This window comes from Homarus americanus, unplaced genomic scaffold, assembly GCF_018991925.1.
Source record: "Homarus americanus isolate GMGI-L3 unplaced genomic scaffold, GMGI_Hamer_2.0 scaffold32583, whole genome shotgun sequence".
NCBI classification, from domain to species: domain Eukaryota; kingdom Metazoa; phylum Arthropoda; class Malacostraca; order Decapoda; family Nephropidae; genus Homarus; species Homarus americanus.
The window spans coordinates 22,023,610-22,038,287 of record NW_024713129.1 but is presented as its reverse complement, the minus strand read 5'-3'; the positions used below and the strand labels follow the sequence as shown (position 1 = coordinate 22,038,287).

General features: G+C 42.2%; 2 protein-coding genes across 2 annotated transcripts; one reads left to right on the top strand and one right to left on the bottom strand.

Annotated features, from left to right (window-relative positions):
* Positions 1-7,861: 7,861 nt before the first annotated feature.
* On the bottom strand, positions 7,862-11,649 carry LOC121870439. The gene is made up of 4 exons (XM_042372263.1): positions 11,579-11,649; positions 8,724-8,890; positions 8,391-8,579; positions 7,862-8,061 (listed from the first exon to the last, which is right to left on the bottom strand). Exons 1-4 carry the CDS (start codon positions 11,647-11,649, stop codon positions 7,862-7,864), a joined length of 627 nt encoding a protein of 208 aa, XP_042228197.1.
* A 227-nt stretch (positions 11,650-11,876) lies between these two features.
* On the top strand, positions 11,877-12,632 carry LOC121871387 (uncharacterized protein DDB_G0271670; the record flags this gene model as incomplete). Its single annotated transcript, XM_042373621.1, has 2 exons — positions 11,877-12,181; positions 12,356-12,632. Coding segments are annotated over 2 exons (582 nt in total), but the record flags the coding sequence as incomplete, so codon positions are not given.
* Positions 12,633-14,678: the final 2,046 nt, after the last annotated feature.

The following is a 14,678-nucleotide window of genomic DNA, read 5'->3' as shown; positions in this document are numbered from 1 at the left end:
GTTCATACAAAGGAGTGTTACTTAAAAGACTAGCGAGGTTATCCTAAACCTATATCTTGTGCGTGTGAGACCTCACTTGGATTATGCGGTTCAGTTCTGGTCACCGTACTACAGAATGAATATAGAATCCCTATAAAGCATTCAGAGGAGGATGACAAAACTAATCCCAGGCATTAGGAACCTGGAGTACAGAGACAGGTTAAAGCATCTTAATTTACACTCCCTCGAAAGACGTAGAGTGAGGGGCGATATGATAGAGGTGTATAAATGGAAGTCAGGGCTAAACAAAGGGGTCATTACAAAGGTACTCAAACTGTCCATCCAGGCGCGAACTCGTAGCAATGGTTTTAAATTAGACAAATTTAAATTTTGGCACGAAATAGGTAAACACTGGTTTGGAAATAGAGTAGTGGACGAGTGAAACAAGTTACCAAATATCATCATTAACTCGAATACGCTGGATAGCTTCAAACATAGGTTGGGTGGGTGGATATATGAGCGATAGGGGTTGGGTATTAACGGGGCTGCCTAGTATGGGCCAATAGACCCGCTGCAGTTTCCTCCATTCTTATGTTCTTGTGAGAGAGAGAGAGAGAGAGAGAGAGAGAGAGAGAGAGAGAGAGAGAGAGAGATAAATCGTCCTCCATGTTTGAACTCTCCACTCCACCTCATTCTTCACGTCAAGTTACTCCATGGCTCCTCGTCACCACACACACACAGTCTTGATGCTGGCCGATGATGGAAAGTTAACCTAGACTTTGTCCTTCTTGATTGGAAGTCGAAAATCCAAACTTCTCTTTCTATCTAAAGTTTTTTTTTTCGACAGAATTAGTGAAGTCTTTTATTGATTGATTGGTTGAAAGTTAGGGTTAGATTAGGTTAGGTTGGGTTAGGTTAGGTTGGGTTGGGTTAGGTTAGGCTAGGTTGGGTTAGGTTAGGCTAGGTTGGGTTAGGTTAGGCTAGGTTGGGTTAGGTTAGGCTAGGTTGGGTTAGGTTAGGCTAGACTAGGTTGGGTTAGGCTAGGTTAGGTTAGGCTTGGCTAGGTTGGGTTAGGCTAGGTTAGGGTGTCATATATTACTTGACACATTCTTCTACTCTTAACAATTTACGGCATCTTTGTACAGTGAACCCTAGATATAACGGACTTCTCTCTCTCCATATAATCCGTTAGATGGGGTGAGGTCACATATAAACGTACCCTCGATATAACGGAATTTCCCCTATATAGTCCATTAGATAGAGTTTTTACATCCAATAGGCCCTCGATATAACGGAAATTCCTCTCTATACAGTCCGTTAAATAAAAGTTTCACTATACACAGGACAGACAACGCCAGGTAGGTTGTTTTTAAGGGACAATCACCTCAGGGAAAAGAATAACGATCGTTTGTTGTAAATTGGGTATACATACATACATACATACATACATACATACATACATACATACATACATACATACATACATACATACATACATAACACATAAAGCACTAGAAGAGAAGACCACGGGCCGGGGGGTGACCTAGTGGAGGGTGTTATAACCTAACGAGACATTGTTCAACAAACTATGGCGAGTTTCTTGTGAGTCACAGAGGCGGCAAACTCCTGACGATGCCCGCAGCGTTTATAGCAGTGGGGGTGGCGGAGCTGATGACTTACATTCTTCACCGAGTTGTAGCGGGAAGGGGAGAGGGGGGGGAGAGGAAGGAAGGGAAGGAGGTGGAGGAAAAGGACTGGGAGAAGGAGAGAGGGGAGGGAGGGAGTAAGAGAAGGAGGGAAGGTAAGGGGGAGGAAAAGGAGGTGGAAAAGGAAGGGGGGAAGAAGATTGAGGAGAAAGGAAAGGAAGGAGAAAGAAGGGGAGGAGGAGGAAGAAGAAGAAAGAGAAGGAGGAGAAAGAGACAGAGAAGGAGGAGGAGGAAGACCAAGTAATATTTCAGGAAAGAGCAACGTTTAGAAATTATTTACCAATATTTAGGAGTTAACAATATGTGAACAATAAAGGATAGACACACACACACACACACACACGTATCTCTCTCTCTCTCTCTCTCTCTCTCTCTCTCTCTCTCTCATACTTACACACAAATACACAATCATACAACAAAAACACAAACATAAAAGGATCAATACATACATACATACATACGTACATACATACATATACACATAGATACGTACATGAACTAGACAAACACATAAACAGACACGTCAATAAACACACAACCATCCAGCCCATACGTGCAGAACTGATCGCTATAAGAACAGCCCAGTCCCAACCATTGTAAAGATTATCAATAACTTGTAATAGACAGTGTATTCACTCCCAGTAAACACTGCTCCTTACACTGTCACTATGTTGAAATGCACTGTAGTTTGAGCTTTTCCCATCTAGTTATTATATATCTTATTTATCACTTTTTACTTGTATATTATTTGTAATTCGTAACCCATTCCCCAAATGTAACTGTATATTTTCAGCCTTCTGCCAAGCTCTTCAATAAACCGTTAATTATTATTATTATTATTATTATTACATAAACAGACACGTCAATAAACATACGTAATGGTAAATGAGAAGATGCCGATTGTGTTGTCTAAAACAAGTTCCCTCTCTCAACACTGTGTCTTCTTCTTCTTCTTCTTCTTCTTCTTGTTCTTCTTCTTTTCTTCTTTTTTTTTTCTTTCTTTTCCTTTTTCTTCTTTTTCTTCTTTTTTCTTCTTTTTTTTCTTCTTTTCTTTTTTCTTTTCTTTTCTTTTTCTTCTTTGTCCTTTTTTCTTCTTTCTTTTCTTTTTCTTTCTTTTTCTCCTTACTCTTCTTCTCTTCTTTCCATTTCATTCCTCGTTTTCTCTCTCTTCTTCGTCCCCTTTCGTTCCTCTCTCTCTCTCTTTCTCTTCTTCTTCTTCTTCCTCGCTCTCTATTCTTCTTCCTCTTCTTCCCATTTAGTTTATATTCTCTTTCATTCTCTCTGTTTTATTTTCATTCTTTGTTGTTGTTGGTGGTCTTGGTGTCGGGGGTAGGGGGTGTGGGAGGGAGGGGCTGGAAGGAGGGGGTTGGGGGGGTGTGGAGGGGCTGGTGGGAAGGAGGGGGGGTTGGGGGTGGGAGGGGCTGGGGGGGAGGGGGGATGAAGGAGTGTTGTTTTTACCGCCGTTCAGTAGGTGTTTAACAGACCAACTCTACCCAATAATAACATAAGTCCTCTCTCTCTCTCTCTCTCTCTCTCTCTCTCTCTCTCTCTCTACTATAGAAAACGTACTATTTGACAAGAGAAAATGGAGTTTATAATTCAATAGGGTTGGTGTGAGGGTTGGAATGTGTTGTGGGTGGGGGCGTGATGAGGCCTGGAGAAGGAAGGAGAGAAGGATGGAAGGAGAGAAGGAGGGACAGAAGGAGAGAGATGGAGGGACAGAAGAAGAGAGAAGGAGGGAAGGAGAAGGAGGGACAGAAGGGAGAGAAGGAGGGAAGAGAGAAGGAGGGACAGAAGGAGAGAAATGGGAGGGACAGAAGGAGAGAGATGGAGGGACAGAAGGAGAGAAGGAGGGAAGGAGAGGAATGACAGAAGGGAGGGAAGGAGATGTGATTGATAGAAGGGGAGGGAAGGAAAGAAAGAAGGAGGGACAGGAGAGAAGGAGGGAAGGAGAGGAATGACAAAAGGGGAGGGAAGGAGAGGAAGGATAGAAGGGGAGTGAAGGAGAGAAGGAGGAAGAAGGAGGGAGAATTGTCGATAAAAAGAACAGAGAGAGGGAGAGAAGCAGAGGTAAGAAGAATAAGGAACAAACCAACAGTAGAAGGGGAGACAGAGAGGAAAGGAAGGAAGGAAGGAAGGAAGGGAGGGAGGGGCAAAGGCAGAATGACGGGGAAGGATAGAGAACTGGATGGAGGGAAGGATTGAAGGAGGGAAGGATTGAAGGAGGGAAGGATGGTATAGAGAAGTGAACGAGGCTACACTCTTAGGACATACACTCAAATTAACCAAACACGACTCGGGTTGATTGTCTAATTGTCAGCTTATTTTCAGATTATTTTCAGCTTATTGTTATTTTATTGTCAGCTTAATGTTAGGTTATTGTCAGTTTGTCAGCTTATTGTTAATTTATTGTCAGCTTATTTTTATTTTATTTTAGTTTATTGCTAGCTTATTCTTAGCTTATTAATAGCTTATTGTCAGTTTATTGTCAAATTATTGTCAGTTTATTGTTATTTTAATGTCAACTAAATGTCAATTTATTGTCAGCTTATTGTCAGTTTATTGTCAGCTTATTGTCCGTTTATTGTTTGCTTATCGTTAGCTTAATGTCAGTTTATTATCAGTTTATTGTCAGCATATTGTCAGTTTATTGTCAGCTTATTGACAGTTTATTGTCAGCATAATGTCAGCTTATTTTCAGCTCATAGTCAGCTTAATGTCAGCTTATTTTCAGCTTAGTATCAGTTTATTATCAGCTTAATGTCAGTTCATTGTCACCGTAAGGTCAGCTTAATGTCAGCTTATTGTCATTTCATTGTCAGCTTATCATCAGTTTACTATCATCTTATTGTCAGCTTATTGTCAGCTTATCATCAGTATACTATCAGCTTATTGTCAGTTTATTGTCAGCTTATCATCAGTATACTATCAGCTTATTGTCAGTTTATTGTCAGCTTATCATCAGTATACTATCAGCTTATTGTCAGTTTATTGTCAGCTTATCATCAGTATACTATCAGCTTATTGTCAGCTTATCATTAGTATACTATCAGCTTGTTGCCAGTTTATTGTCAGCTTATCATCAGTATACTATCCGCTTATTGTCAGTTTATTGTCAGCTTATCAGTATACTATCAGCTTATTGTCAGCTTATCATCAGTTTACTATCAGCTTATTGTCAGCTTAATGTCAGCTCATACAACAAGGGGTAAAATAGACTATAATATACAATTTCTTCCAGTATTTTTATTATTTTTTCACACGATAATAAATTAAAGAAATGCATTAATATTACATTTATTTTATTGGTTCGGCGGAGACAGACATAGACAGTGAGTCAGGTATAGTCATTTATGTTTAGTGAGTCACTTATGGTCAGTGAGTCAGTTATGGTCAGTGAGTCAGTTATGGTCAGTGAGTCAGTTATGGTCAGTGAGTCAGTTATAGTCAGTGAGTCAGTTACGGCCAGTTATGGTCAGTGAGTCAGTTATGGTCAGTGAATCAGTTATGGTCAGTGAGTCAGTTATGGTCAGTGAGTCATTTATGGTCAGTGAGTCATTTATGGTGAGTGAGTCAGTTATGGTCAGTGAGTCAGTTATGGTCAGTTAGTCAGTTATGGTCAGTGAGTCAGTTATGGTCAGTGAGTCAGTTATGGTCAGTGGAGTCGGTTATGGTCAGTAATGTTCAGTGAAGGCGGTTATGGTCAGTGAGGTCAGTTATAGTCGGTGGGTCAATTATGGTCAGTTATGATCAGTGGGTCAGTTATGGTCAGTGAATAAGTTATGGTCAGTGAGGCAGTTATGATCAGTGAGTCAGTTGTGGTCAGTGAGTCAGTTATGATCAGTGAGTCAGTTATGGTCAGTGAGTCAGTTATGGTCAGTGAGTCAGTTATAGTCAGTGATTCGGTTACAGTGAGAGATGTACACCAACAGAGTCAGTGGTTGTTGTGGTGAGCCCTGTGACAGCGCTACAACTACGCTCTCGAGAGTAAGACCACACCACAACCACATCACACCACACCACAACCACACCACAGCACAACCACACCACAGCACAACCTCACCACAACCACGCCACACCACACTACATCACACCACACCACAACCACACCACAGCACAACCACCACAAATCCACGCCACACCACACACTACATCACCCCACACCACAGCACAACCACATCACACCACATCACACCACACCACAACCACACCACACCACAACCACACCACATCACACCACACTCCACATCACAACCACACCACACCACACCACACCATATCAACACCACATCACACCACAACCACATCACAACACACCACATCCACACCACACCACACCACACCACATCACACCACACCACACCACAACCACACCACATCCACACCACACCACAACCACACCAGACCACACCACATCCACGCCACAGCCACACCACACTCACACCACAGCCACACCACAGCCACACCTCAACTACATAACCTAACCTCCCAAGAGCTCTTATATCCATGAACTCTAAGGTTATGGAGAAGGGTCAGGGGTCCGGGTCAGGGGTCAGGGTCCGGGGTCTTGGTCGGGGTCATGGTCCAGGGTCAGGGGTCAGAGGTCTGGGTCAGGGCCATGGTTAGGGTCAGAGGTCATGGTCAGGTGATATGGTCAGTGGTCATGGTTATGTGTCAGGGTCAGGGGTCAGATGTCATGGTCATGTGGCAGGGTCATGGGTCGGGGTCATGGTCAGAATCAGGGATCAGGGTCAGAGGTCGTGGTAATGTGTCAAGATCAGGGGTCAGGGGTCATGTTCAGGTTCATGGTCCAGGGTCAGAGGTCAGGGTCAGTGTAAGGGCTTTTGTCACATACTTAGGGTCATACAGAGAGCCTTTAATAAACGTCTAACATTAGGATCTTTTAGTTAACTACCCGTGTGTGGTCTCAGCCTTCATCTCCTGGTACAGTAACTGGTTTTCTCTCTCTAGTCGTCCAGTCGATGTTTTAGGTGATGGTGCTCATTGTAATAACCTTCCTGAAATTACTGGTGTACCCCGAGGTGCTGTCATCTCACCTACTCTGTTTCTAATGTATTTTCCGTCGATGACAAATGAGCTACAGCCAACCTCATCCACGCCTCTGCCAGTAATTCGACTCTCCAGCAATAATATCAGTCTGGTTCCTCACAGTTGCTCACTGCGGACATTAACATTAAACTCTGATTTGGAGCTTAAACAGCGTCATCTCTCTCAGTCAAAGAAAGACTCTGTCTCCTTTCATCTCCTTCAAAAGAAACACAAGATTCTCTCAGCTCTGTATCTCTGGCAGCCAACTGAAGCAATCTTCACCCAGTCCTTGGCACTAAGGTTTCTTATGGCCGCTCGTCTTGGTGTCACCTCGCTACCACTGCCAAGAATTTCTCGCAAGAGTAAGGAAATATTTCACATCTAATCAGCTCCTCACTTTATACTCATACACACCTGAGACAAGACCTATGATCGATTACTGTTCTTGCGTCTGGGGTGGCGCTTATCTTTCTTGAGTAGACAGCCTCGACCGCATCCGTTCCAAAATTACCCGAAGTGTTAAAAGCATCTCAATTTTTAACCTTCAAATGGCGACCCATTGGCACACCGTCTTTCCCTCACCCTCTCGTACAGTTGCTCCTCTGTAAAACTGGCAAGTGTTTTTCTCCTACTAGATCAATCACCTGTCCAGTCAACCATATACACCTGTAGCCCTCAGAGACGTGCTCCGTCCTTAGTTCTTGCATAAAGTAAAAACCCTGGGACGTCAAGCCTCCTCATTCTGCACCCCCCCCCCTTTAGCCAGCCTGCAGCCTTCACTCACCCAAATATTACGACCTCCATCCCGTTCTCTCCTTTACTCCGACCTGTGTTATCGTCCACTTGTTCGTCTCTGTTAGGAGGTCACGTTGGGGCTATGAGCCACCCCCCTTCTCCCCGTTTGCCTTTCATTAGAATATCTATTCGCTGAGAGGAAACTCCGTATCCACCGAAAATATCATCATTCACTTCTGAAGCAACAACACCGATCCTATGAAAGTAATACAACTCCTAACCACAGAACGTTTGACCAGCTATCCACTGAAAGCAGCAAAACAACCTCTATCCACTGAATGAAAATGTTACCTCGACTCACAGAGGGCAGCACCACCGCGTCTCAGTACTCATCAAAGCCAAGACGAGTTTATTGTCTTGAAAAACGGCCTCAAGAGAGCGAGGATCGTGAGGACGTATATGGGCCATCCTGCATGAGACGAGAGTGGAGACGACGACGACAACGTGAAGGTGGAGGAGGTGGAGCCTGGAGTTAGAGGGGTAAGTGGAGTGGAGGGCTGGAGGTGAGGCTGCATCGCCGCCGGGGTCTCCTCTGTGGGAGAAAGGGTCGCTATCAGAGGCTGGTGTACATGGTTAATCATGTACGTACGTGTCTGGTGCATATAAAGCGAACTTACCACAAGACGTACATGGAAGTATTCAAAGGTGTTCATAACATATACATGTACTTTTGCACACATACACACACATAGCCATATGGAACAGTCTATTACTGTACTCACACACAGACAAGGCCAAAGCTGCATATAATAGACACACGCACAAACAGACAAACACAAACAAACACAATCACTTACAAAAACAAAAATACACACACACACACACACACACACACACACACACACACACACACACACTTACCATCGAGGACGTGCACAGTGAGGGAGGCGGGGAGGGCGTGGGCGGGGCTGCAGGTGTAGGTGCCCGCGTCCCGCCAGGTGGCTTGTGTCACGAGGAGCCAGCTGGTGCCCGCCCGACGGTCTGTCACCAGCTGTACACCACCACGTACCCCGGCATTGACCTCCTCTACCACACTTCTCCTACTGCTGCCTGAGATGTCAAAGATTAGAGGTTAGGTCAATCTGATAAAAGTCTCTCTCTCTCTCTCTCTCTCTCTCTCTCTCTCTCTCTCTCTCTCTCTCTCTCTCTCTCTCTCTCTCTCTCTCTCTCTCTCTCTCTTTTCTCGTGACTCACCTGGGCTGGGAGGTGCGTTCCAGGTGACAGGTGAGGCCTGGGTGGCCCCTGTGATGATGCAGGTGATGTTAAGGTCACTACCAGCCCTCATATGTACGGCCTCCCGCCCCACGATGGTCGCTTGAGGTACTGTTGAGAGGGAAGGGAAGGGGGTTTTAATGGCGAATCTAATGGAGAAACATGGCAAGGTTTAATAGCGAATCCAGATACAAACTCGAATAAAACACAAACTCAAAACACGCACGATGATGATAGCCATAAAAACGGAATAAATGATCACACGGGTTTGCGAAATCATTTAATCGGTATTATTAAAAACAAATTCAGGTGCCATTAGTTTAACGAAAATTGGCAAACTGGCGCTGATGCTCAATATTCCCTAATCGAGTATATCCATCATTACCTAACTAAATGAAAACAAACTAAACTTTCGAGAAGCAGCAACACACAATTAACAAAAGCGCATCAAAAAGAAAATATATAATAAGCAATAAACGAAACATTAAAGATAAAATAAACAAATGAACATCAGTACCAAAAGAAACAAAAGAATATCAACACCAAAAACCAAAATAACATCAACATCAAAAGAAACAAAAAGAGCATCAACACCAAAATAAACAAAACATCAACACCAAAAAAATAAACAAAAGAACATCATCACCAAAAGAAACAAAATATCAACACCAAAAGAAACAAACACGAACTGAAAAGAAAAGTAAATTAAAACCGTAACAAAATAGACTTGGAGAACAAAGATAGAAGACAAAAAAGACGATAGAATAAAACAGAACGAAAAGAAAAATATGAAAAATATATATACTGTATATAACATGACGTCGTAAACAAAAAAGCATCGGAATTCAGTACACAAAGACGAGAGAGAAATAGTAAAGACTCAAGAAAAGAAGAGAGAATGACAAACATGGAGCCATAAATAAGACGTCGAGAAGGAGAGAGTAAAAAGAAAACGGGAATAATAGAGGAAGGAAAATAAAAAAAATAGGATAACAAATATGGCAACATTAACAGAGACGCACCGAATGAATTAAATAACCTGAAAAAGTTGATAAATAATACAGACAAAAATAAATAATTTAGGAGACGAAGGAAAAAATATCAACACACCCACAGATGAAGAAAGAAAAGAAAGAAAGAAAAGAAGGAAAGAAAAGAAGAAGCTAATAAATATAATATATAAACAGGGTCTTGCTGGACCCGAAGAGGAAAACGAAGACGAAGGGAATTTAACAATAAAGAGGCGAACGAAAGAGGATGAAATAGAAGAGACAAATAAGCATAGAAATACCAAATGGAACACGTAAAAGACGGTGGATAACAGAGAGAAAGAGAGCAGAATGGGTCACACAAGACAACCAAGTGCAGAGGAGACTTGATCCTCATACACGCCGGAGTCATCAACGAAGAACTCAGGGCGAGACGAACGAGGTAAATGGAGAGCGATAGCGAGAGAGAAAGGCCAGGTAGAATCGCACTCACCAACCACAGCCAGGGTAAATCTCTTGTAGATCTTGGGTAGTGTGGAGACCTGACACTCGTATACGCCAGAGTCGTCGAGGGTGGGATCAGAGACGCTCAGTACAAAAGGGGACGACCTGACGTGGACAGCGCGGAAGCGAGAGTCTGTCGTGTAGGTGAAGGAGTCAGTCGTAAGGACGTGCAGGTCGCGGCGCCTGATCCACGACACCTGGGAGAGATAGAGAGAGAGAGAGAGGATGAGAGAAGTGCTGGGATCGACAGAAAGAAGAGTGACAGAGAAAAACATTACTACTACGACTACTACTAATACTACTACTAGTCTACTACTACTAGTCTACTACTACTAGTCTACTACTACTACTACTACTACTACTACTACTACTACTATACCTCCTTTCTACACGGGCCCGGAAAATACGTGCGAAACTCTACGGTAATTACAACCCATGTTTCACTTACTATTCAGCCTAACCCACAGTAATATCAACCTCAATCATCATTGACTTCTGTACAATTCAGTAGCAGTATTGTAGGGTGAGGCTGCCGATAAGATAACCCTCTCGGCATCTTGTCCTAAGGCTCGGTGGTTCAACCGCAAAAGGCACTCCATTCACCCAGCTGTAAATGCGTCCTATAACTTTACGGATATAGTGAAAATTCTGCTCATTCCCGATTTCCCATGTGTGTGACTGTATATATGCATACAAATGACTCTGCAATTCATACATGTGGCTTAGATGTGACTATAATTATATTATATACTTTAGCTTACACATATTTTAAGTAAAATAAGGCTGTTATAAATTGCATACTTATTTTTTGTGTGTGTTAAACATATTCCCCTGTGGCTCTCTCTCTCTCTCTCTCTCTCTCTCTCTCTCTCTCTCTCTCTCTCTCTCTCTCTCTCTCTCTCTCACACTCCCATACATTCCCCAAACTCTCATATAAGTAGTGATAACATTAAGTAACTCCACCTACTTATTTTATAAGTAGACCAACAGAAACAGTACTGATGTCTTTCCACTCATTTTAAACTGCCTTTATGAATACCAAATGGCTTATCTTACACTTGCTCTTTACCTTACACCTTACCTTTACCTTCCTGCCTTACCTTACCTTACCTTACCTTACCCTATTACTTTACCTTACTACCTTACCTTACCTTACACTACATAACTTAATTAACCTTACCTTACCTTACCTTACCTTACCTTACCTATATAGACAAAAACCAGTCACCATTTAGGACACGTGAAACATACCCTCCCTCCCCCCTTATCTCTCTCACTCTGTCGTGTGTATAAATAGGCAGTTGACATTAATGTGACCTTCTTAACCATTTCCCTTTGTATTACCTTTTCTCATCTCTTCCCCCATACCTCTTATCATTCTTCCCATCACCCCCTCCAATGCCCCGCAAGCTCATGTCCTGTTTTCCCCTCACCCAGTTCTTCTTCTTCTTCTTCTTCTTCTTCTTCTTCTTCTTCTTCTTCTTCTTCTTCTTCTTCTTCTTCTTCTTCTTCTTCTTCTTCTTCTTCTTCTTCCTTCTTCTTCTTCTTCTTCTTCTTCTTCTTCTTCTTCTTCTTCTTCTTCTTCTTCTTCTTCTTCTTCTTCTTAACTTCTTCTTCTTCTTCTTCTTCTTCTTCTTCTTCTTCTTCTTCTTCTTCTTCTTCTTCTTCTTCTTCTTCTTCTTCTTCTTCTTCTTCTTCTTCTTCTTCTTCTTCTTCTTCTTCTTCTTCTTCTTCTTCTTCTTCTTCTTCTTCTTCTTCTTCTTCTTCTTCTTCTTCTTCTTCTTCTTCTTCTTCTTCTTCTTCTTCTTCTTCTTCTTCTTCTTCTTCTTCTTCTTCTTCTTCTTCTTCTTCTTCTTCTTCTTCTTCTTCTTCTTCTTCTTCTTCTTCTTCTTCTTCTTCTTCTTCTTCTTCTTCTTCTTCTTCTTCTTCTTCTTCTTCTTCTTCTTCTTATTCTTCTTCTTCTTTCTTCTTCTTATTCTTCTTATTTCTTCTTCTTCTTCTTCTTCTTCTTCTTCTTCTTCTTCTTCTTCTTCTTCTTCTTCTTCTTCTTCTTCTTCTTCCTTCCTTCTTCTTCTTCAATATTTCTTCTTCTTCTTCTTCTTCTTCTTCTTCTTCTTCTTATTCTTCTTCTTCTTCTTCTTCTTCTTCTTCTTCTTCTTCTTCTTCTTCTTCTTCTTCTTCTTCTTCTTCTTCTTCTTCTTCTTCTTCTTCTTCTTCTTCTTCTTCTTCTTCTTCTTCTTCTTCTTCTTCTTCTTCTTCTTCTTCTTCTTCTTCTTCTTCTTCTTCTTCTTCTTCTTCTTCTTCTTCTTCTTCTTCTTCTTCTTCTTCTTCTTCTTCTTCTTCTTCTTCTTCTTCTTCTTCTTCTTCTTCTTCTTCTTCTTCTTCTTCTTCTTCTTCTTCTTCTTCTTCTTCTTCTTCTTCTTCTTCTTCTTCTTCTTCTTCTCTTCTCTTCCTCTTCCTCTTCCTCTTCATTTTCTCCACCTGCTTCCCTTCCCCTCCCCCTTCCTCCCCACCTTCCTTTCCTCCCCTTCCCTCCCCTTCCTCCTCCTCCTTCTCTCCTTCTCCTCCCCCCCCTTCCCTCCCCTTCCTCCCCTTTCTCCTTCCCCTCCCCTTCCTCCCCCACCTTCCTTCTCTCCTATCATCATCATTACTCCTTCATCACATTCACTTTCATCATTCCCACTCATTCATCATATTCATATATCCTTCTCCTCCTTCATCATCCACCTTCCTTCCTCCTTCACTCCCCTTCCTCCCCACCTTCCCCTCCTTCACTCCTCTTCCTCCCCACCCATTCCTCATCCTTCCTCCCCTTCATCACCTTCATTATCCCCTCCTCTTCCATCCCCACCTTCGCTCATCATTCATCCTTCCTCCCCTTCCTCCTTCACTCCCTATCCCGCATTCATTCCTCCTTCATCGCTTCATCACCTTCCCTCATCACTTCCTCCATCATCGCATTTCATTCTCTTCATCTCCCTCACACTCCCCCCCATCATTCATCACCTTCATTTTCATCTTCACTCATTCATCGCCACCCTTTCATCATTCTCATCACATTCATCTCCACCTTCATTCCCATCATTACACTCACACCCTTCATATTTCATTCCTCATTACACTCCTCTTCTCCACCACCTTTTCACTCCCACTACACCCATCACCTTCATTCCCTCCCTTCCACCCCCTTCATCCCTTCATTCCTCCTTCCTCCTTCCTCCACCTTCCTTCCTCATTCCCTCCTTCCTCCCCTTCCTTTCCTCCTTCTCCTCTTCTCCCCACCTTCCTTCCTCCTTCCCTCCTTCATCCCTTCATTCCCTCCTTCCCCCCCTCTTCCTCCCCACCTTCCTTTATCCTTCACTCCTTCATCACCTTCATTCCCTCCTTCCATATCATTCATCACATTGCCCATCATTACACTCATTAATCCACATTACTCATCATTACATCCTACCATCTATTCATTCATCATTACATCTGTTCATCTACCTTTCATCATTACATCATTCATCTATGACATTCCATCCTTTCCATCATTCACACCACACCACCTCACATTCATCTACGCATTTCATTTCATCATTCAACATCCATCATTATACCGCTCCATCATTCCATCACATTCATCTCATTCATTTATCATTCCATCACATTCATCTGCATTCATCATCACTCATCACATCATCTTATTCATTTTCATCATCATCATATTCATCAACCATTCACATCATTACATCATTCATCTTATTCATTCCATCCCACCATCATTCATCTACAATTCACTTCCATCATTCATCATTCATCTCGTCCATTCCATCATTCCATCACATTCATCACGCATTCATCACATCATCTTATTCGTGCTCATCATTACATCTTGCATTCTTCCATCATAAAATCATTCATCATGACATTCCATCATTCATCATTCCATCTTTACACTTGTTCATATACATTCTCATCATTCATCCACACATTCACCACATAACATGTCATTCATCACATTGCATCATTGCTCATCATTCACATCACGCCATCACATTACTCACCTTCATCACAGCTCATCATTATCCATACACATCACTATTCATTTCCACACATCATTTCCCATCATTCATCACATTCATTTCCCACATTACAACACAATCATTACAATCACATTATCTACGCATTCATTATCGCATTCATTTCATCACATTCATCACATTAATTCCATCATTCCCATCATCCATCACATTCATATCACCCTCATTACCATCTTATATCACCATCATTCATCCGCATATTCATTATATCTTATTCATCTGCCATACCACCATTTCCCCATCATTACACATCATTCATCACATTAAACCATCATTACATCATTCATCCCGCACTCCATTCCATCATTACATACATTCATCATAAACCATCATTCCCTCCATCACCATCTGCACTTCAT

Bases quoted from the DNA above. Each gene is read 5' to 3' on its own strand.
- LOC121870439 (XM_042372263.1), bottom strand. From the start codon at position 11,649: ATGAGCTTGCGGGGCATTGGAGGGGGTGATGGGAAGAATGATAAGAGG. The intron at 8,891-11,578 runs GTAATACAAAGG...TTTCTCCATTAG, and splicing joins GGGGGAAGAGATGAGAAAAG to ATTCGCCATTAAAACCCCCT. The intron at 8,580-8,723 runs GTGAGTCACGAG...TTGACATCTCAG, and splicing joins GAACGCACCTCCCAGCCCAG to GCAGCAGTAGGAGAAGTGTG.